Source organism: Aythya ferina (assembly GCF_964211825.1).
Source record: "Aythya ferina genome assembly, chromosome: 32".
NCBI classification, from domain to species: Eukaryota; Metazoa; Chordata; class Aves; order Anseriformes; family Anatidae; genus Aythya; species Aythya ferina.
In genome coordinates, this window is record NC_140329.1 from 1,197,246 (window position 1) to 1,218,800 (window position 21,555).

The 21,555-nt window shown below is 50.1% G+C and overlaps 1 protein-coding gene, 1 long non-coding RNA gene and 1 pseudogene across 3 annotated transcripts in view; all 3 read left to right on the top strand.

The window, feature by feature from the left end:
• The window catches only part of LOC311425575, a 329,601-nt gene that overhangs the window by 289,796 nt on the left and 18,250 nt on the right, over positions 1-21,555 (top strand). The gene's annotated exons all lie outside the window — the stretch shown is intronic.
• LOC311425605 (olfactory receptor 14A16-like) lies at positions 2,429-3,388 on the top strand (the record flags this gene model as incomplete). Its single annotated transcript, XM_084501543.1, has 1 exon — positions 2,429-3,388. One exon carries the CDS (start codon positions 2,429-2,431, stop codon positions 3,386-3,388), a length of 960 nt encoding a protein of 319 aa, XP_084357669.1.
• On the top strand, positions 13,455-14,387 carry LOC311425606 (olfactory receptor 14C36-like; annotated as a pseudogene). Its single transcript has one exon. The product of its transcript is annotated as an olfactory receptor 14C36-like (transcript).

The window sequence follows — 21,555 nt, forward strand, 5'->3', positions numbered from 1 at the left end:
GGCTCCATTTTAGGGCCAGTCCTCTTCAATACTTTTAGAAACGATTTGGATGCAGGACTAGAATTGATCTCCTCATCCACATCATCATCCACATCACTTGATCCCCTCATCCACATCATTGATGAAGATATTGAAGAGAACTGGCCCCAGTACTGGGCTCTGGGGGACACCACTAGTGACTGGCCCCCAGCTGCATTTATCTGCATTTACCAGGACTCTTTGGGCCAGTTTTTAACTAAACTAAGCGTACACCTGTCCAAACACTGAACAGACAGTGTCTCTGCAGAATGCTGTGGAAAAAGATCTCAAAGGCCTTACTGAGGTCTAGGTAGACCACATCCAGAGCCTTTCCCTCATCTGCTGAGAGCATCACCTTGTTATGACTGAGATTTGATTTGCCAAGCGGGACCTGCCTTTGATAAACCCATGCTGACTGGGTGTGATCACCTGGTTGTCCTGGAAGCATTGTGTGATGGTACTCAAGATAATCTGCTCCATGAGCTTCCCCGACACTGAGGTCAGACTGACAGTCTTGTAGCTCAGAGATCCTCCTTCTGGCCATTTTGTAGGTGGGCATCACATTTGCTAGTCATCAATTGACTGTGAACTCCCCTGATAGCCAGGACTGCTGATAAATGATGGAAAGTGGCATGACAAACACTTCTGCCAGCTCCCTCAGTACCCTCAGGTGGATCCCATCTAGCTCCATAGACTTGTGAACATCCCCCACGAGGGATGCCATACGAGCAGTGGTGCCTGCTCACCAGGAAACAGACCAGCTTTCTACAGAGCTGCTTTATGGGGAGCATGGCCAGCAAGAAAATCTGAGTTATACTCAGCTCAGATCCGGTGTGACATTACAAGAAGTGTCTACAGCCAGCAGGGAAAGATGTGCAGGTCTGGGAGTCCCTTGGACAGTCTGGTGTGCAGAGGGGTAAGGGCTTTGGCAAGACTGAGAGTCCCAGCAGGACTGAGGTCTTTGCCCATGGCTATGGCTGTTGTCCCTGCCACTGAGGACTAAACGGATACAGTGTACAGTTGATGCACAAGGGTCTCATTGCCTCCTTGCCCCCACCCATGAACCAGGCAGGGGTCATACCATTCTCCTACACTTGGCCATGCACATGCCATCTCCTACTGCCCCAGGAAGAGCCCCGAGCAAGGTGTGAAGGGAAAGGATCTCTCTTCCTAGGGACCAGGGGTCAAAGGCCAGGCCCTTGTCCCTGGTGAAACACATCCAACTTTTCTACACATCAGTGTGCCTTGACATTGTCTTTCTCTATTTGTCCTAACTGCCTCCAATGTTTGACTCCAATGAGCTCCAAGGGAGGCTATGTCAGTGCCCTCAGGGGGACATTCCAAGAAACCTTCACCTGACTTGGACTTCTTGAGAGATTTCTTCAATTTGCTCTCAGTGCCTGCATTTTGAGGTCTCATCACCAAAGCCACCAGAGGGGTGATTACAGTGCTTGGGCTGGGCCTCTGCTGCTGAGCTGGGCTGGGTTCCTGGGCCCAATGGAAGTTCCTGGCAAGAGGGCCCTGGTGCAGAGAGACAGCTCTGCCTAGGAGCAGCTCCTCTGCACAGCGCAGCAGGGTTGGGGCTTTAATTACAGGTGGCATGCAGAGAGGAGAGAAGGAGAGAGGGGTTGGAGGCAGTTGAGAGTTGGAGGATGCTGAGAGCTGACTGGAGGAGAAATCTGCACAGCCCTTGACAAGGTAAGTCTCTGGCTGCAGAGCCATGCAGCTGCAGGTCCTGGAAGGGTCTCCTTCTGGGTCTTGTTTCTGGGAGGGCAGTGGGCAATGCAGTAGGCTTTGAGAGCCCTGCTGGATTGCACTGCGAGGTGAGGAAGTCTGGCAGGAGCCCCTTGGAGTACCCTAAGCCAGGTGCCCCCGGTCAGCACAGAACACCCTGCCCTGTCTGGCCATGCCGGGCTCTCTGTCAGCTGCCCCTTAGCTCCTGCAGCCATGGAAAAGAAGAGAAGCTCCCAAGCTCTGTCTGGCTTGCTGTGGTCCTCTTCCCTCAGCAGCATTCTCCAGTCTTGCAAAACCTGTCTTAAGCATTATAGGGTCTACTGGGATAAAATAAAGCAAAGTTATATATATATACGGGCTTTTAAATATATTTATATTTATATATATACAGCTCAGGTCTGCTTTCAAATGAATTATTTGCAACTACACAGCAAAGCTCCTTCATCTGACAATTGGACTGGACTTGAGTTTTCCCCATAGCAGCCCCTGCTATCAGTGGCACTCTGAGCCAGTAGCAGACACAGTTCAAACAAGAGAGTTGCAGAAAAGTTCTTCAAATAGCAAGGATTGAACTGGGAGGTGCTTGAAGGCCTACAGCAGGTTTTCCTCAGAGAGGTCTGTTCCAACTTTTTCTGCCTTTTGCTCTCCAACAGAGAGCCGTGTCCAATGTCAGAAAATGACCAACAGCAGCTCCATCACTGAGTTCCTCCTGCTGGCATTCTCAGACACACGGGAGCTGCAGCTCTTGCACTTCGCACTCTTCCTGGGCATCTACCTGGCTGCCCTCCTGGGCAATGGCCTCATCCTCACCGCCGTAGCCTATGACCACCGCCTCCACGCCCCCATGTACTTCTTCCTCCTCAACCTCTCCGTGATTGACCTGTGCTGCATCACCACCACTCTCCCCAAAGCCATGGCCAATTGCCTCTGGCACAGCAGGGCCATCTCCTACACAGGATGTGCTGCCCAGGTCTTTCTGTTTGTCTTCTTGATATCGGCAGAGTATTATCTTCTCACCGTCATGTCCTATGACTGCTACGTTGCCATCTGCAAGCCCCTGCACTACAGGACCCTCCTGGGCAGCAGAGCTTGTGCCCAGATGGCAGCAGCTGCCTGGGGCAGTGGGGTTCTCTATGCTCTACTGCAGTCTGTTAATACATTTTCCCTGCCCCTCTGTCAAGGCAATGCTGTGGACCAATTCTTCTGTGAAATTCCCCAGATCCTTAAGCTCACTTGCTCACACTCCTACCTCAGGGAACTTTGGGTGCTTATGGTTGGTATCTGTTTTGCATCTGGCTGTTTTGTTTTCATTCTTTTCTCCTACGTGCAGATCTTCAGGGCTGTGCTGAGGATGTCCTCTGAGCAGGGACAGCACAAAGCCTTCTCCACATGCCTCCCTCACCTGGCCGTGGTCTCCCTCTTTCCCAGCACTGCCTTTTTTGCCTACCTCAAGCCCCTCTCCCTCTCCTCCCCAACCCTAAATCTCGTGGTGGCAGTTCTGTACTCGGTGGTGCCACCAACATTCAATTCCCTCATCTACAGCATGAGAAACACGGAGCTCAAGGGTGCTTTCAGGAAAGCAATTTTGTGGCTGTTTCTGAATCGTTATGTATTACCCCTCTTTCTCTGCAAATGACTTCCTCGTTATGGTTTGAAGGCCCGGTACTCGGTACTTGTTTTGTTAAGTGTACTGCTATGTTTATTTGTCCTGGTTTCAGTTAGAACAGAATTAATTTTCTTCCTAGTAGCTGGTAGAATGCTATGTTTTGGCTTAGGATGAGAAGAATGCTGATAACACCCCGATGTTTTAATTGTTGCAGAGCAGTGCTTATACTAAGCCAAGGACGTCTCAGCTTCTTGCTCTGTCCTGCCAATGGGCAGGCTGGGGGTGCAGCAAGAGCTGGGAGGGGACAGACACAGGACAGGTGACCCAAACTGGCCAAAGGGGTATTCCATACCATCTGACATCATGCTAAACAATATATAGGGGTGGCTAGCCGGGGGAGGGGGGCTGGACTGCTCGGGGTTAGGCTGGGCATTGGTCAGCGTGTGGTGAGCAATTGCATTGTGTATCACTTGTTTGTACATATTATTATTAGTAGTACTATTATCATCATTGTTGTTATTATTATTATTATTATTGTTATTATTATTTTCCTGTCTTATTAAACTGTCTTTATCTCAACTCACGGGCTTCATTTTCCACTTCTCTCCCCCGTCCCAGAGAGGGAGGGGGAGGGTGAGCGAATAGCTGTGTGGTGTTTAGCTGCTGGCCGGGTTAAACCACGACGTTATCTTTATCTTTAGTGTCATTTCCATTTATTACTTCTAAGAGAGTATCTTTTTATTCATCCAGCATCTCACACAGAATCACAGAATCACAGAATTTCTAGGTTGGAAGAGACCTCAAGATCATCGAGTCCAACCTCTGACCTAACGCTAGCAGTCCCCACTAAACCATATCCCTAAGCTCTACATCTCCTGAGGTATTAAACTGCTCTGTTTACTCTGCACAGTTTTTCCCTCCCTGCATGTCAACTTCGACTCTCCTTTAGCATCTGCTTAGTAAGACAGCATCTCTCCAATGCACTGCCTGAAATCCTGCCTCTTCTTTCAAAGCTGGTGTCAGCAATAGGTCTGAGCATCGCGGTGGTTTCACACTGATGGGCAGCTGAACTCTACCACACCACCCTTTCACCCCTGCTCCTGAAAGGTACAAATGAAGAAAATAGAGTTGGAAAGGGCTGCTGGGTTGAGTTAAGGGAAGGGGAGATGACTCATCAGTTGCAGTCATGGTATAAGCAGATTCTGTAGGGAGATTAAGATAATATATTTACTAACATTACTAACAGACTGGAGCAGTGAGAAACAAAAAGTGAACTAAAAAGATATCCACCCTCCTCTACTCCTCTACCTCCTGTCAGCTGTCCAAAGCTGCAAGTCCTGGGCTGGGATGGGGGCTGTGTCTCCGGACAGAGCTGGTGGCTGCTGTGAGAGCCCTTTCTGAGGGTCCCGCTTGGCTCAGGGGACAATGGGGGAGCCAGGACTCCTAGGTTCTGATACTAGGGCTGCCCTGAGCCCTAAGGCTTCTTCGGTCACTGTTCTGCATGTCCTCGTACAGGGGGACAATGCAGGGACAGATTTCCCTGGGAGATATCAGATCATGTCCTGGGTGCTGAGATGCCATCCTTGGATGGCCACAGCTCTGGTGCTGAACCCCCCCCCATGTTCCTGCAGTGGTGGTTTTACTCTGCTAAGCAGCTGAACTCCTTTACAACCTGTCTCTAACTCCTTCTCAAAGGAAAAAGGAGAGAAAATGTGATGAAAAGAGCTTGGGGTTTGTTCTCCTAGTAAGGTCAGGAGATCAGCCACCAAGTGTAACAAAATCATAGAGTCATAGCGTCACTAAGGTTGGAAAAGACCTCCAAGATCATCTTGTCCAACTGTAACCCCCTGTATTGTCACAGTCACCAATTATTTTCACGGGCAAAAATAAATGAGCACAGGGAGATTAATTTAATTTGTTGCTATCACTAGAAGACTAGAATAGTGAGGAGCTACAAGCAAACTAAAACCACCTTTCCCCAACATATACTGTCTCCTACTTCCACCTCACAGGTAGTTCAGGGGAATCGGGGCTGTGGTTAGTCCATAATGCTTCATCTCCACTGCTCCTTCAGAGTCACTCTCTGCCCCTGCTCTAGCACAGGTTCCCTCCCACAGGATGCCGTCCTTCTTGAACTGATCCTGAGTGGGCTTCCCACAGCCAGAAGCTCTTCAAGAACTGCTCCAGTATTGGTCCGTACAACAGGGTCCGTCCATCAGGAGCAAATCCTCTATCGTACACTTCCTCTATCCTATACATCCTCTACCCTACACTTTTGCAGCTTTGCTAGCAGGATGTCATGGAAGACAGTATCGAAAGCCTTGCTAAAGTCAAGGTAGATGACATCCTCTGCTCTCCCCCCATCTACCAAGCTGGTGATGCCATCATAGAAGGCATTGAGGTTGGTCGAGCACAATTTCCCCTTGGTGAATCCATGCTGACTACTCCTCATAACCTTCTTCTCTTCCAATTGCTTGGAGATGGCATCCAGAACATGCTGTACCAACAACTTTCCAGGGACAGAGGTGTGACTGACCAACTGGCTTGTAGTTTCCCGGATCCTCTTTCTTGCCCTTCCTGAAGACCGGAGTGACACTGGCTATCCTCCAGTCTTCAGGCACCTCTCCAGGACCTCTCAAAGATGATAGAGAGTGGTTCAGTGATCACCTCTGCCAACTCCCTTAGCACTTTTGGATGCATCCCATCGGGACCCATTGATTTGTGTGTGTTGAGCCTACTCAGATGCTCCCGAACCACCTTATCATCAACTGGGGAGAGCCCTCCATTTCTCAGCCTCTTTCTTCTCCCTCCAGGGTTGAGGAGTCCCGGGAGGGGAAGTCCTTGAAGAAAAGACTGAAGCAAAGAAAGCATTCAGTATCTCCGCCTTCTCAGCATCTCCCGTTACCAGGACACCCACCTCGTTCAGCAAGGGATACACATTATCCCTAGTCTTCCTTTTACTGTTTACATACTTTAAAAAACCCTTCTGATTATCCTTTATCTCTTCTGCAAGCAATTTGCATTCTTTCTGTCTGGGTCCTCCTGGGTATGGAGGCAGAGGGGATCCCACAGTCAGCATGCCAACCAGGTGCCTTCTGCTGGCCTAGAAAGGCCACTGCCAGATGTCAGCCCAAAAGTACAGACCCCAGATCTAAGTCAAAGGTGACCTGTCATCTAGTTCAGATAGAAGTGACCTCACAGCCCCTTTCTTTGACACATTCCTGCTGCTGCCCTATCAACTGCAGGGACAGAAGTGACCTCACAGTCACATTGCTCCTGCTAGGGCAGGAGATCCTGAGGCAGGGCTGAGCTCATCAGTGCATTCCCACCCATCTCCTCCTTGTGAGTTGATCAGATCCATGGCCCCTCACATTCATCTTTGAATGCCATGTGACTGCACAGCAACCTCACGGTTCCTGCCCTGCCCCAAGGGGCCAAGCACCTAAAGTTAAGGCTTAGGAGAAGGATTGAAGGTGAGGAAGTTAATGCACAGGAATGGGGGCTTTGGGTGTTAGTTGTTCATTTATGGCATTAAGAACTAGAGCTCACCTTTCTGGGTTAGAGATTAAGCAAAGGTTTAGTGTTCTGCTGGTGGTGTCAGGTCTGTGGTTAGGGTATGGTCAAGCTCTGCAGGATAGGGTTTTGTTTAGGTCTGCAAGAAGACTAGGGTTAAATAGAGCACTTTAATGCTAGTGTTAAGGGCACGGATAAGGGGCAGGGATCAGGACGAGCAAGAGTGTAAGCATAATGGAAAGTGGCTATGGACTAAGTTTGGCTTCAAGGGATATTGTGATCAAACATTAGAGTAGTGTATTCCTCTCAGGGTGCAGAGCAGCATTTAGGTTTAGGGATTAATGTTACAGATTAAAATAGGCTAAGGGCCTCACATGACTGCTTTAAGTCAGCATTAAGTCAGGATCAACATTACCTCAACCTCTTCAAAATCGTTATTCTTACCTCTTCAAAGTTGTTATCTTCTTCTATCCAAGCTCTTCCTCCCTCCCCCAAATGTCTCATCTCTCCTGGCCATGTTTTCCTGACTTCCTGAAATCAGCCATCTTCTTAGGGGCAGTTTTCTGATGGCTTTCATGAATTTAGAGTATCTGTCTCACCTCTGCTGGCTAGTCCATGTCTGAGAAAGAAACAGCGCCTAAGCCAGCCTGGAGAAAGAGGACCAAGGTCTGTAGGAGCACCCTGCACAATGTGCCCAGCAGCTCTGCAACACCTCAAAAGTGCACTTCCTGCCTATAACTTTTGGATCTAGAATGGCTGCTATGGACCCAGGGTAACTTCTTCCAGGCTTCCATGCAGGCTTTATGCTCCCCCGGGCATCAGGGAGGCAGTGGCCCCCTCTGTGTAGAAAACTGAAAGCAGCCCTGAAGGATGAATTGGGCAAAGCTGAAACCTCTGACATGACAACACATGACAAAAGAGTGTAAAAGAGTGTAATTATTAATAGTTTCTAAGAGATGAAGATATGGAGGTGGCAATAAATTTATCCTAAGTCAGTGTTATCCAATAAAGCAAAAGCGTTACCTTAAACCAGCCCCCAAAACTGATAAACGGCATGGCGTGGAAGACAGTTAGTAATGTCCTATACAACACAATTCTGAAAACAAGCACAACAGACCTGAGATCAAAAAATCAACATTGTAATCAGCAACTTTTAAAATGATCTAATGCTTATAACAATTTACTTTTAAAACACTGTGGTCTGATCTGTCGTCTCAACCTTTGTGCTCCACAATAGGCACCAAAAAGATTTGCTGCGGTTTGGCCTTGCAGGAAGCTCAACACTCCAGTGATATTCATCCAGTGGGATGGAGGAGAGAACTGAGAGGAAACAAAAATGCAAAAGATCGCGGGTTGAGATAAAGGCAGTTTATTAGGACACAAAAGGAATTATAATAATTATTATTAGTAGTATCATTGTTGTTGTTAAACGTTAATGTTATAGGCACTAATAGACTAAGGGCATGATATTTTTGTGTGCATATCAAGAGATAGGAAAATCGATGGTGATTAATTGGGAAGTGTCTGACCTGAGCATGACAGACATGGTATGGAATGAGGGGTTGATAGTGTCCTAGTTTTGACTAAGATAGTTTTTTGTTTGTTTGTTTGTTTGTTTGTTTGTTTTTCCTAGGAGCTGGTATGGTGCTGTGTTTCATATTTACATTATCACAGAATAGTTTGGGTATGAAAGCACCTTAAAGATGACATAATTCCAACTCTCCTGATATGGTCAGAGACACCTTTCACTAGACCAGGTTGCTAAAAGCTCCATCTAACCTGGCCTTGAGCACCTCCAGGGATGGGGCATCCACAGCTTCTCTGGGCAGCCTGTTCCTCACCACCCTCTGAATAAGAGAACTTCTTTCTAATGTCTAATTTGCATCTACCCTCTTTCAGTTTAAAACCATTAACCCTAGTCCCATCACTACTCTCTTTGATGACAAGTCCCTCCCCAGCTTTCCTGGGGAGTACCCAGGAAAGGAGACTAGAAGGCCACTGTAAGGTCTCCCCAGAGCCTTCTCTTCTCCAGGCTGAACAACCCCCAACCTGTCTTCAGGGGAGAGGTGCTCTAGCCCATTGATCATCCTCATGGCCCTCCTCTGGACTCATTCTAATAGATCTGTGTCCTTCTTGTGCTGGGAGCCCCAGAGCTGAACGCAGTACTCGAGATGTGGCCTCAACAGGGCCGAGTACAGAGCAACAATCATTTCCCTACTTCTTCTGACCACAGTATACCTGGTACAAGCCAGGATGCTGTTGGCCTTCTTGGGAACCTGAGAACACTGCTGGCTCTTATTCAGCCAGCTATCCACACATATTCCCAGGTCCTTTTCCCCTGGGTAGCTGTCAAGCCACCCTTCCCCCAGCATTATATTGGGCTCATGTTCCCCAAGTGCAGGACCCGGCACTTGGCCTTGTTGAACTTCATAGAGTTGGCCTTGGCCCATGGGTCCAGCCTATCCAGATCCTTCTGCAGAGCCCTCCTACCCTTGAGTAGATCAACACTTGCACCCAACTTGGTGTAGTCTGCAAACTTACTGAGGGTGCACTCCATCCCTTCATCCAGATCACTGATGAAGATATTGAAGAAGAAGATACAGCCAATTTTTAACCCAGTGAAGCATACATCCATCCTGGCCTTGAGCAGCCAGTTTCTCTAGGAGAATGCTGCGGGAAACAGTTTCAAAAGCTTTACTGAGGTCCAGGTAGACCACATCCACAGCCTTTCCCTTTTTCACTGAGCACATCACCTTGTCTTAGAAGGAGATCGGATTTGCCAAGCAGGACCTGGCTTTGATAAACCCATGCTGGGCCTGATCACCTGCTGGTCCTGGAAGCATTGTGTGATGGTACTGTGGTGGTTTTACTGTGCTGGGCAGCTAAACCCCACAACCGCTCTCACACTCCCCCTCCTTTAGATGAGGAGGGGGAGAAGTAAAGCAAAGAACAACTCACGGGTTGAGATAAGGATAATTTAATTAAAGGGAAATAATTATAATAATTAAATAAAGACTACCATGAAGTAAACAATTTAACTAAGGGGAAATAAAAGGGAAAGGGGAAAAAGGGAGGGGAAAAAGGAAAAAAAAAAAAAGAAGGGAGGAAAACAAACAAACAAAATAAATGAAAGCTATATGGAAGTACAGAGGAAAGAAATTACTCTCTACTTCCCACAAATGAGCCATGATTGACCACGTCCTTGAAGCAAGGCCTCAACGCACGCAGCCGGTGTTCGAGAGGAGGACCGACGTTTTCCCAACGAGAGCCCACCCCTCCCCTCTTCTTCCTGTTTCCACCTTTTATTGCTGAGTGTGACACCACATGGTATGGAATATCCCTTTGATTGGTTTAGGTCAGCTGCCCTAGTGATGTTTCTCTCCTCACTTTTTGCCCACCCCCTAGGAGGGTTAGAGAAAGGCCCAATGCTGTGCCACTGCTGCTCAGCAGTAGACACAACACTGGTGTGATAACACTGCTGTTCCAGCTACAAGTACAGAGTACGGCACTGTATGGGCTGCTGCCGGGAAAGTTAACATTCCAGCCAGACCCAGTACAGGTACTCAAGATAATCTGCTCCATGAGCTTCCCCAGCACCGAGGTTAGACTGACAGGCCTGTAGTTCCCCAGATCCTCCTTCCAGCCCTTCCTGTAGATGGCCTTCACATTGGCTAGTTGCCAGTCAACTGAGACCTCGCCTGAATGCCTGGACTGCTGATGAGCACTTTGGCCAGCTCCCTCAGAACCATCGGGTGGATCCCATCTGGCCCCATAGACTTGCATACATCTAAGTGGAGTAGCAGGTCTCAAAACTTTTCCTCATGGATTATGAGGGCTTCGTTCCACTCACTGTCCTTATCTACCAGTTCAAGAGCCTGAGTACCAGGGGAACAGCTGTTCTTGCTACTGGAGACTGAGGCAAAGGAAGCAATAAGTACCTCAGCATTTTCCTCATCACTTTTACCCATCTTTCCTCCCACAAACAATAAAGGATGAAGATTCTCATTAATCCTCTTTTTTTTTTTTATTTTATTAATTTTAAAAATTATATTTTTTAAAAATTATCTTTAATAGATAGATTGGGCTACAGTTGGTCTTTCAACCTTCTAATTTTGTCCCTGCACAGCGTCACAACATTTAGGATGTGGTTCCAAACAAAATGAGAAGGAAGCAGAGAAAAAGTAGAATCCGGTGGAATTCAGTCCTCTAACATTTTGTGATACTGTGCTGCAGTTTTATTCCACTAAATCCTGTATTGTGCAAATTGTCCTGCAATTGTTGATGCAGTTATCTTGTAACAGACAGCATAATCAGGGTGAGCCATCCGCCTGCAGCCATTAACAGCTGACACAATGGAGCATCTGTCCAGGAGAACCTTGAGAAACTGCAAGGTTTTACCTACAGAAACCTCTTGACATTTACAAAGAGAAGAGCCTAGTCCTGCAACAGAAGAAGAATAACCCCACACATCAGGGCAGACTGGGACCCTGCTGAGTGAGCAGTGCCCAGGAGGAGGAGAGCCTGGGCACCACGAGGGATGCCATAGAGCAATGGTGCCTGCTCACCCAGAACCAGGCTGGCTTCATAGAGAGACGTCTTATGAGATATTTGTGTCCATGGCTATGGCTGTTGTCTCTGCCACTGAGGCCTATGAGGAGACAGCTAATCGCTAAAGCACCAGAGTCTACCTGAATCCTCACCCACCTATGAACAAGGCAGGGGTCATACAATTGTCCTGCACCTGGCCATGCACATCACCATCTCATACTGCCCCAGGAAGACCCCTGAACAATGTGTGAAGGGAAAGGATATCCCTTCCAGGGACCTTTGTGCTTGGTGAAACACATCCAGTTTTCCTACACAACAGTGTCACCTTCACATTGCCTTTGTCTACTTGTCCTCACTGCCTCCAATGTTATCTTCTAATGAGTTCCAAGGGAGGCTGTGTCAGTGCTGGCCCTCAGGGGGACACTGCAGGAAACTTGTATCTGATTTGGACTTCTTGAGAGATTTCTTCAATTTGCTCTCAGTGCCTGCATTTTGAGGGCTCATCACCAAAGTCACCAGAGGGGTGATTACAGTGCTTGGGCTGGACCTCTGCTGCTGAGCTGGGCTCGGCTCCTGGGACAGAGAGAGCTCCTGGCAAGAGGGCCCTGGTGCAGAGACAGCTCTGCCCAAGAGCAGCTCCTCTGCACAGCACAGCAGGGCTGGGGACTCTAATCACAGGTGGCATGCTGAGAGGAGAGAAGGAGAGAGGGCTTGGAGGCAGTTGTCAATGGGAGTATGCTGAGAGCTGACTGCAGGAGGCACTTACTGCAGTGCCATGCAGCTGCAGGTCCTGGAAGGGTATCCTGCTGGGTCTTACTTCTGGGAGGGCAGTGGGCAATGCAGTAGGCTTTGAGAGTCCTGCTGGATTGCACTGTGAGGTGAGGAAGTCTGGCAGGAGCCCCTTGGAGTGCCCTAAACCAGGTGCCCCCAGTCAGCCCAGAACACCCTGCCCTGTCTGGCCATGCTGGGCTCTATCTCAGGTGCCCCGTAGCTCCTGCAGCCATGGAGGTGCCCTTTGGCCGTGCCCTGCTAGTGGCAGGGTGCTGCAGGGCAGCGCTGAGCACAGCCACGTGGGATGGGGTCTGTGAGCACAGGCAGGGGGAAAGAAGAGGTGGGCACAGAGCAGCAGCTCCCAGCAGGGACAGCTGCAGGCAGCAGAGAGAGGGGCAGGCGGCCAGAAGGAGCTGTTGGCAGAAACATCGTGGCAGGGGGGATTCGGGCACCTCACAGTCATGCCCTGCAGTGCAGACGTCTTCCCCTGGAGCAGCCACTCCCTGGTCTTCTCTCTCCCTGCAGCCCATGGGCTGTGGGGCAGGCATGGCCAGCACAGCAGGCAGAGCCCAGGTGAAGAGAAGCTCCCAAGCTCCTTCTGGCTCAGAGCTTCACCCAGAGGCAACGTGAGGATGCTGTCCAGCTGCACTTGGACTGGGGCTTCTCTGCTCTCAGCTGTCTCCAGTTTCTTCTGAGGGAAACACCTGAGGGGGATGCTCCTGCAGCTCACAGAGGGGTGACAAAGGGCAGCTGCGAACAGGACTGGTTGGCAGAGCTGCTCTGCTCAGTCTTCGCCAAGTGACAGTCCCTTTGCCTCCTCGTACTCACAGGCTTTCACCAGGAGTGCACAGGAACAGTCAGGGAGTTCAACCACCCAATATCTCTCCTAAGCGTTATAGGGACTAAGGGAATAAAACACAGCAAACAAACCCCCTGAAGCTTTGCCTCTGCATTCACATGAGGTTTTTGTAACAGCACTCCAAAGATCATGGATCTGACTAGTGGACTGAACCTGAGTTTTCTCTGTGTTCCTTTTTCCATCCTGACGCACAGCAGGAAGTACTCCACAGTTGCCCCTACTCTCAGTGCCACTCTCAGCAAGCACCATCTTGAGCTCAAACAATAGAGCTGAAGAAAAGTTCTGCAAAAAGAGACTCAGGCTGAGGGTGCTCTAAGACTTGCAAAAGGTTTTCCTCAGAGAGGTCTGGTCTGACTTTGTTCTGCCTTTTCCTCTTTAACAGGAAATTATATCCATTGTCAGAAAATGCCCAACAGCAGCTCTGTGATGAAGTTCCTCCTTCTGGCTTTCACAGACACACGGGAACTGCAGCTCCTGCATTTCATGCTCTTCCTGGGCATCTACCTGGCTGCCCTCCTGGGCAATGGCCTCATCTTCACCACCGTAGGCTGCAACCACTGATTCCACACCCCCATGTACTTCTTCCTCCTCAACCTCGCCCTCCTCGACCTGGGCTGCATCTCCACCACTGTCCCCAAAGCCATGGCCAATTCCCTCTGGGACACCAGGGCCATCTCCTACAAAGGATACGCTGTACAGGTCTTTTCCTTTCTCTTCTTCGTGTCATCAGAAATTTCTGTCCTTACTATCATGGCCTACGACCGCTACGTTGCCATCTGCAAGCCCCTGCACTACGGGATCCTCCTAGACAGCAGAGCCTGTGCCCAGATGGCAGCAGCTGCCGGGGGCAGTGGCTTTCTCCATGCTGTCCTGCACACGGCCAATACATTTTCCCTGCCCCTCTGCCAAGGCAATGCTGTGGACCAATTCTTCTGTGAAATTCCCCAGATCCTCAAGCTTTCCTGCTCAGAGTCATTTCTCAGGGTGGTTGGACTCATCGTAGTCAGTGTCTGTTTATCATTTGGGTGTTTCATTTTCATTGTTGTTTCCTATGTGCAGATCTTCAGGGCTGTACTGAGGATGCCCTCTCAGCAGGGCCAACACAAAGCCTTTTCCACATGCCTCCCTCACCTGGCCATTGTTTCCCTGTTTATCAGCACAGGCATGTTTGCCTACCTGAAGCCCCCCTCCCTTTCCTCGCCATCCCTGGACCTAATGATGGCAGTTTTGTACTCGGTGTTGCTTCCAGCAGTGAACCCCATCATCTACAGAATGAGGAACCAGGAGCTCAAGAATGCAGTGAGAAAACTAATTGGATACATGCTTCTTCATCATTAATAATGGATTCACAATCCTAACAGGACTCAGAGCTTTTGGAAACCTATTAGGACCATAATAGTTTCTTTTATACGATTTTCTGAAAATTTTGATTTTGATTTAATGATTATATTTGATAACGATATGCATTTTTTGTTTGTTTGTGTCTAATCCATTTATATCATATAGAACTGAACTTCATGTGTAGATAAAGACAATAAATAATCCAGTAGAACTTCATTTATTCTCAGTTGCCATCTCTTCCCATCTACTCTGAAGCTGGGCGAAAAGCCCCAGCATGCTGGAGGAGCTCATGGCCAAGAGCCCTGCTGTCACATGGAGGAGTAGCCCCAGTGGCCCTTTGGGGCTGCCCCTCACTGCCCACCGGGCTCTGCCTCTCTGCTGCCTTCAGGTTGGGGCTGCTGCTTCCCTGGAGCCATGGCCATGGCTAGCAGCAGGACGTGGCCTTTTCACTGCTGCTCTCTTTTGGCTTCCACAGTGTGCTTCTTGTGTGCTTGCTTGGGTAAGCCCTGAGATCTTGTGCACCTTGGTGGCTGTCCAGTTTTCTCTGCAGTGACATCTCCACCACATCTCTTCACACCTCTTCCAAAGCTGATGTCAGGAATACACCCAAGGAGCTTCTCCATTGATAGGCCTCTTGCTTTTCTGGGCTTCACCATGGTTCAGAGCCCCAGAGTCATCACTGCAGGACCGAGGGCTAGACTGGGAGTACGTCCTGCTTGCACATGGCTCAGCAAACAGTAACTGGCCTTTGACTTACCTGCCAGGAACTGTCCCACTAGACCTGAAGCTGATTGAAAATGGCATCCTGTAGAGGAATCTGGAACTGCCAGGAGTTGTCAGGGGAACTCTAGGGACAGTGTGTGAGTTTGGGTGGGCAGTGAGTGGTTCCTTGTCTAATGACTGACCATCTAAGGTAGAGTGTCCCAAAGAGAAAGGAGAACCTGAGGAGCCCACGGGTTAAGGAGGGCTCTGCAATGCCCAGAATGGCTGGGAAGAGCCAGCAGGCAAAGGTACCCAAGAGTTCAGTGTGGTACTGGAAAGCTTCTATGAAAAAACATGATGTGGATCTAGTTCAGCAGTCACCTCCCCTTTGTGTCCTCAGGGAACACTGATGGCCCTGCCAAGCAATGCCCTGTGCTGCTGAACCGTCAGGGCAGATGGAAAGGGGCTCAGCAGCACAGATCCCCACAGAGTTGGGTCTGCTGCCCAATTGGAATAGCAGGCGCAGTGGGGAGCTGCCAGGGGGTCCCAGGACACCACAGCCCCTGGATCTGCAAAGCAGCACCACCAGCTCAGGGCCCTGTGGTGAGCACAGGAAGGGTGAGCACCTTGCTGCTAGCAATGGCCAGCCAGTCCATCATGGGCACACCACTTGGGCAAGGCTCTCTGGGAGCAGGGATGGCCCCGGGGAAGAGCAGGGCAGCATTTCTGGGCCTGCAGTAAGGTGTAAAGGAGAAATAGAAAGCTCTTTGTGCAGGTCCCTGCTCAGGGCAGCCTGCTCTGTGGCTGGGCCAGGCCTCTTGTGCTGGCCTGGGGAGTGGGGCTGGTCCTGTGGGGCACAGGCACTCTGTGCTGGGGATCTCCCAGGCAAGAGAGCAGGGCTCCTGCAGCTTCATGGATCTCCATTTCCTGAGCCATGACTGGCCCCAGCCTGGGGGCTGCTGGAGAGGCCCAGAGCCGCCTTTGTCTCAGCAGGTGCAGTGCCTTGTGAGGGGCTGGGGCTGTGGTGGCTGTGCCCAGAGCCCTGCAACAGCCTGTGGTGAGCACTGCCCTAGGGCCAGCCCAGCTGTGCTGGGCTGGGCTGGGGAGAGAACAGGGAGGTGGGGAGAGGTGGGCAGGGGCTGGTCTGGTCTTGGCAGTGCCAGGCAGAGGGCAACAGCAGTGCCAGGGAGCAGTGGGAACATGCAGGGGAGGGCTTCTAGCGGGGTTTGGTGCTGCAGAGTCAGTACTGCATGAAAGGAGCCCAGAGCTGCAGGCGTGGGGGAGAGGAGGCCGCTCTGGGCCCTTGCTGGCCTGGGCAGAGCAGGAAGGGGGCCCAGGGCATTTGTCCCCTCACCGCAGCCTGCCAGGACCTGCAAGGCACTCATGGAGCATCCAGGGCCAAGCTCTGCACTGTGGCCACGAGCCCTGCCTGCCTTCCTCCTGCCATGCTCTGTGCGCTGACTGCAGTAGAGGGGACCCCAAGCCAGCCCCTGCATGGGGTTCTGCCACCCACCTCGCCCTGGTCCTCTCCAGTGCCCTCCTTGCTGCTCTTTGATGCAATCCAGGACCTCCCAGTGCATGCCAGCTGGCACATCTGCTGAGGGCCAGCACAGGGCAGGGAGCTCAGCATGGCCCTTGCAGCCCCCTGCCCTGGGCCTGCCTCTCCCCTTGGCCTAAGCCCTGGCCTTGTCTCTGCTGGCAGGAGCGCTCTTGCCAAGCGCTTCCTGGCCTCCCCTTGCCTGCGCACAGCTGCTGCCCACTCAGGCTGCTGCCACAAACATGTCCTCACAAGTGGCAACACTCCTTGGGCTGCTTCTCCTGGCCTCCCTCACCACAGTGCCTTGACTCCTTGTCTCTGCTGGGCCCCACCATCCACACCCAAATGTGTCCCTTGGCTGGCAGCTCCTTCCCCCTGTCCCGTGTGATGACAGAGCCATAGGACATACTGCCTTTAGGTGTTGTAGTGTTTGTAAATCCACATTGGTGATGGCACAAGAAGTCAGTTCCTTCACCAGTGGTCTACATCCTTCTTCATGTTAGGCCACAACCAAATGCCCTTCACTATTTTTAGTGTGTTTTCTCTATCTCACAGTTAAAATGGATTAGGTCTCCCTGATTAGTATGATTAGTCTGATTAGTTGATTAGTCTTCTGCCACTACAGCACAATACTTATGACTCACTCTGTGCTTTGACCTGATGGGTCATTTCACATTTTTTTCTTTCATACCCATAATTTGAAGGGGACGATTACCCGAAGTGGGGCAAGCTGATGGGTTCTGTCTCAGCTATTTGAAGTGTCCCGTTCTTGAGACTTGCAGCCTGAATTTGCCACAGATGACCCAGAATGGTAAATGGATGTTCAGCTGTCTACTAGGAACAAAAGAGAGTATCTTGGGTTCCCAATGGCCATTTCCACTTTAGGTTAATCCCAAGAACCCAGTGGACTGGGCTGTTCTTTCTGAAGGAGTTTCCTGTGCTGGCCTTGGCTGCAGTTACAGGGACAAAGACCACTGCTGGCAGTGGAGGTGACCTGGTATCTCCACCTGGCTCCATCTGAATCCTCCAAAGGGCTCTGGTGTCTTGCATGTCTTGGTTGCTTATGTTCAGAATGCAAAGCTCTGCCTGAATACCCAGTAATTTTTTTAATACTTAAGTAATAGAGTAACTACTCATAACTTCAAATGGTTCAGTTCTTTCCATAAAACATCACACACAAAGTGCAATAACTATTATGAAGAAATGTAATTTTCAGGATGTATATTCATCACAAGAGAGAAAATTCTGAAGTTCACCCATACTCACAAAGATCACCCGTACGCACAAGGATCATTGAGTCCAACTCCTGGTGCCACACAGGAAGTTGCCTTGTTTCCTTGAGAAACAAGCTGACTTTATCTCTCTTGTTCCTTCTCATGTATACCTATGACTGATACAGGCACAGTCTGGTTCTCTGCTCCATTTGCAGGGATTGGAGTTGTGTAGATTGCAACTCAGTAAGCATATGGCCAAGCCCCAGCACATTGCAGTGATTTGTCTCTTTGGAATTGCCAGGGTGATGACACTCCTTTTGCAAGCATTCTGCCATTTTTTTAGGTTTCTGCACTTGTTCATGGGTGAAATAACAAAGCATTGGAAGTGCGCACAGTTCTAGGTGCCTGCCCATATCCTCTCACACTCCCTGCCACTCACAGCTATCCTGCCTCAGAGTGCGTCTTTGTGTGGCATTCTGAAATAGTTTTCCCTAACCTTACACAAAACCTGAAACACATTCAGGAGACATACCAATAGGAACAGACTGGTTTGAACATCCAAAGGATATTTAAAGTTTCAAAGAGCTATTGTAGCTAGCCTGGAGGAGAAAGGGGCAGGTAAAGAGAAAGGGAAAGGGAAGAAGCAGGGAAGTTTCCCCCCTCATCCCTCCAATTCATTGGCTCCCCGAGGAGAAAAGATAGAGACTGTTAATTATGAATAGTTTCTGAGAGAAGGTTCCTCGAGCATGGAGGTGACAGCAATGCTGAGTACAACTACCAGATTAGTCTCATGACCAGTTATTTTATCATAACATAAGGCAGTGTTAGGCAGTAAACTAATAACTATAAACCAGCCCCCAAAAAGGATAAACAGCACAACAGGGAACACACACAGTATGTAATGTGCTATCCAACACAGTTTTGAGGCCAAACACAACTACTACACTGAGGTTAAAAATAAATAAATAAATAAAATACACATTGTGGTCAGCAATTATGAAGGTGATATAATGCTTGTAACAGTTTTTTTGTTTTGTTTTGGTTTTTTTGTTGTTGTTGTTTTTCTTTTAACACAACCCAGTCATATCTGTCATTATCTCAATCCTTTGGGCCCCACGCCGGATCCATTCAGGAAGGAGGGCATCCCATGAGAGGGATGCAGAGGCAGAGGTTGACTGTCAAGGAGCAGTGGAAAAAAGTGTCATAGACTGACTGCAATCCCCATTGCCCTGCACTATACAGGGGAAGGAAGAGTGTGGATAGGGGGAATGGTGTTTTTAGTTTGCTTGTAGTTCCTGGCGGTTGTAGCCCACCGGTGATAGGCAATAAATTATATTAATCTGCCTATGCTAAGTCTGTCTTGCCTGTAATGATAATTGGTGCCCATGATGGTATTTGGTGGGTGACCTCCTGTCCTACCTAAACCATTGAGCTCTTTTCATCATATTTTCACCCCCTTTTCCTTGTAGGTGGAGAAGTTTAAGAGCACTTGCCATGGAGTTCACCTGCATAGCTGGGTAAAACCACCACAGTACAGATATGGGAAGGGTTCAGCACCAGGGACTTGCCCTGGAGGACATGCTCTGTCAGCCTGGCTGCACAGCAGGGAAAGAAGAGAGGTTCCCCTGAAGGAGAGCAGTAGAAGAGGAAGTCTTGATTTCCAACTCAGGTATATCTGGAACAGTCCTGAAAGGCCTGTGAGAGCTGCAGGACAGCCCTAGCATCAGGACCCAGGAGTCCTGGCTGCCACATTGTCCCCTGAGCCTAGCAGGACTCTCAGCAGGGCTCTCACAGCAGTCACCAGCTCTGTCCAGCATCACCACCACCCCCCAGCCCAGGACCTGCAGCTTTGGACAGCTGACAGCCACTGGGCCACCCCTTGTGAAGGGGCTCCTGACACGCTGACCTTTGGAGGAGAGCTGCAGGGGCACTGGGAACTGGGAAGTCATGTCAGAGGCGATGGTCACGCTCCAGCAGCCCTCCATCTCGCTTGCTGTTGGCCCTCAGCTCAGGACAAAGGATGCTCGCCCTAGCTCCTCAACCACAGCTCCTCTGCAAGGTGCCCCTGCTCATCCGCCCATCAGTGAGGGTCACCCAGTGCAAGCTTGCTGCCTGCTGACCCCACTCCTGGCCACAGAAGGACAGCAGTGGGGAGCACCCAAGCAGTGCCCAGCAGGGACCAGGCCTTGCAGGGAAGTGCCAGCTCTGCTGCTGCTCCAGTGACGATATCCTGGTGATGCAGTGCACCCCCTGTGACATCATCCCATGTCATTTGAAGGCCTGTGAGGTCAGCAGCAAGGACATGGCACAGGTCAGGAGAGACATGAGAGATTTCCCTTCTTGTCCTGAGAAACAGTCACCTCCCTTCTGCCCAGTTCTTTTTGGGATCAGGAACAGATCAGGGACATCTCCAAATGGCGGCAAAGGCCATGGAATAAACAAAGTGGAGCCCTGGAGATACCACTACGGTCCCCTTATACCAACATGCTTTTGCTGTTGGGAACCATTCCAAGATGTTTGGGTTTGAGGCTTGTCCTGGGGCTTGGATTTTTCAAAAGATGGGAGCAAAGGCACCTGGGATGGAACAGCCCCTCGGTGTGCCTGAACTCTTCACTGCATAGAACTCACTTCTGAAAGAAAGATGGGTTTTACAGAGTGAATTGGGGTATATGCCAGGGCCTCAGCACCATCCCCCAGTCTGCCATGCAGGAGCCAGAGGTGGTACACGAGGGAAGGGCAGACGTACCCTCAACATGTCATGATGAGAGAGAGGAGTAGGACAGCGCTGCAGACAAAAAGGGGAGTGGGGAGAATGGTCTAGGACGGATGCCTTGCTCTCCTGTAGGCTGCCACAGCCTCCCCATGGCCCATGGCGTTGGGCCTTCAGAGGAGGTGGAGACCACAGAAGAGGCTGAGGTGGAGGGGCAGCCTGCCCCTTGCAGCTGGGCTGCCAGATCTGCCTGCAGGAGACCACTTGTGTCTCAGTGTCCACAGTGGAGGAGGAACCCATCCTGATTTAGGATCTAAGCTCTCTCATTTCAGGAGACCTGTGGCATGCTGAAGGCAAGACTACAACCCCTGACTGTACTGCACACTGATATACCTGATGAAACCTCATCTCTTTCCATGTGCTGAAAAGCAGCTGGACTACAACATACATTTTTCAAGAGGAGTGTCAAGACAAATTTTTTCATGTTTGCAAGTCCCAGATCCTGGTGAACATCAGCTAGGTTGGCCCATCTGGCACCTGTGCACAGAAGCTGTCTCCAAGAACCCATAGAAAACATTTGGAAGGTTTGCACCAAGCACTGTCACTGTCCTGTGACACTCAGTGATTAAAGGCCCCCAATATGACACAGGGTCATTGCTCTCAACTTACTCCAATGGCTTCCATAAGACTTTCCCCTATTCTTCAGCCTGACTGCAGAGATTTACCTCCGACCACACTGCCACCCTGACTGGCTCTGCTCTGACCCTCACCCACAAGGGGTCTCCCACTCTGCCGCCCATCCCATAGAGGAGCTCTATGCATCCAGACAGATCCTTCACATGGAGGGCAACCCCCTGTTGAGATTTACCTTGGGATTACTTTGAGATTTACTGCAGAGATTTACCTTCTGCCATGCTGTCACCCTGACTAACTGACATTTTGACCCTCATCCAAGGGCTCCGCCAACCTGCTGCCCATCCCATAGAGGAGGGGCTCCTTCAA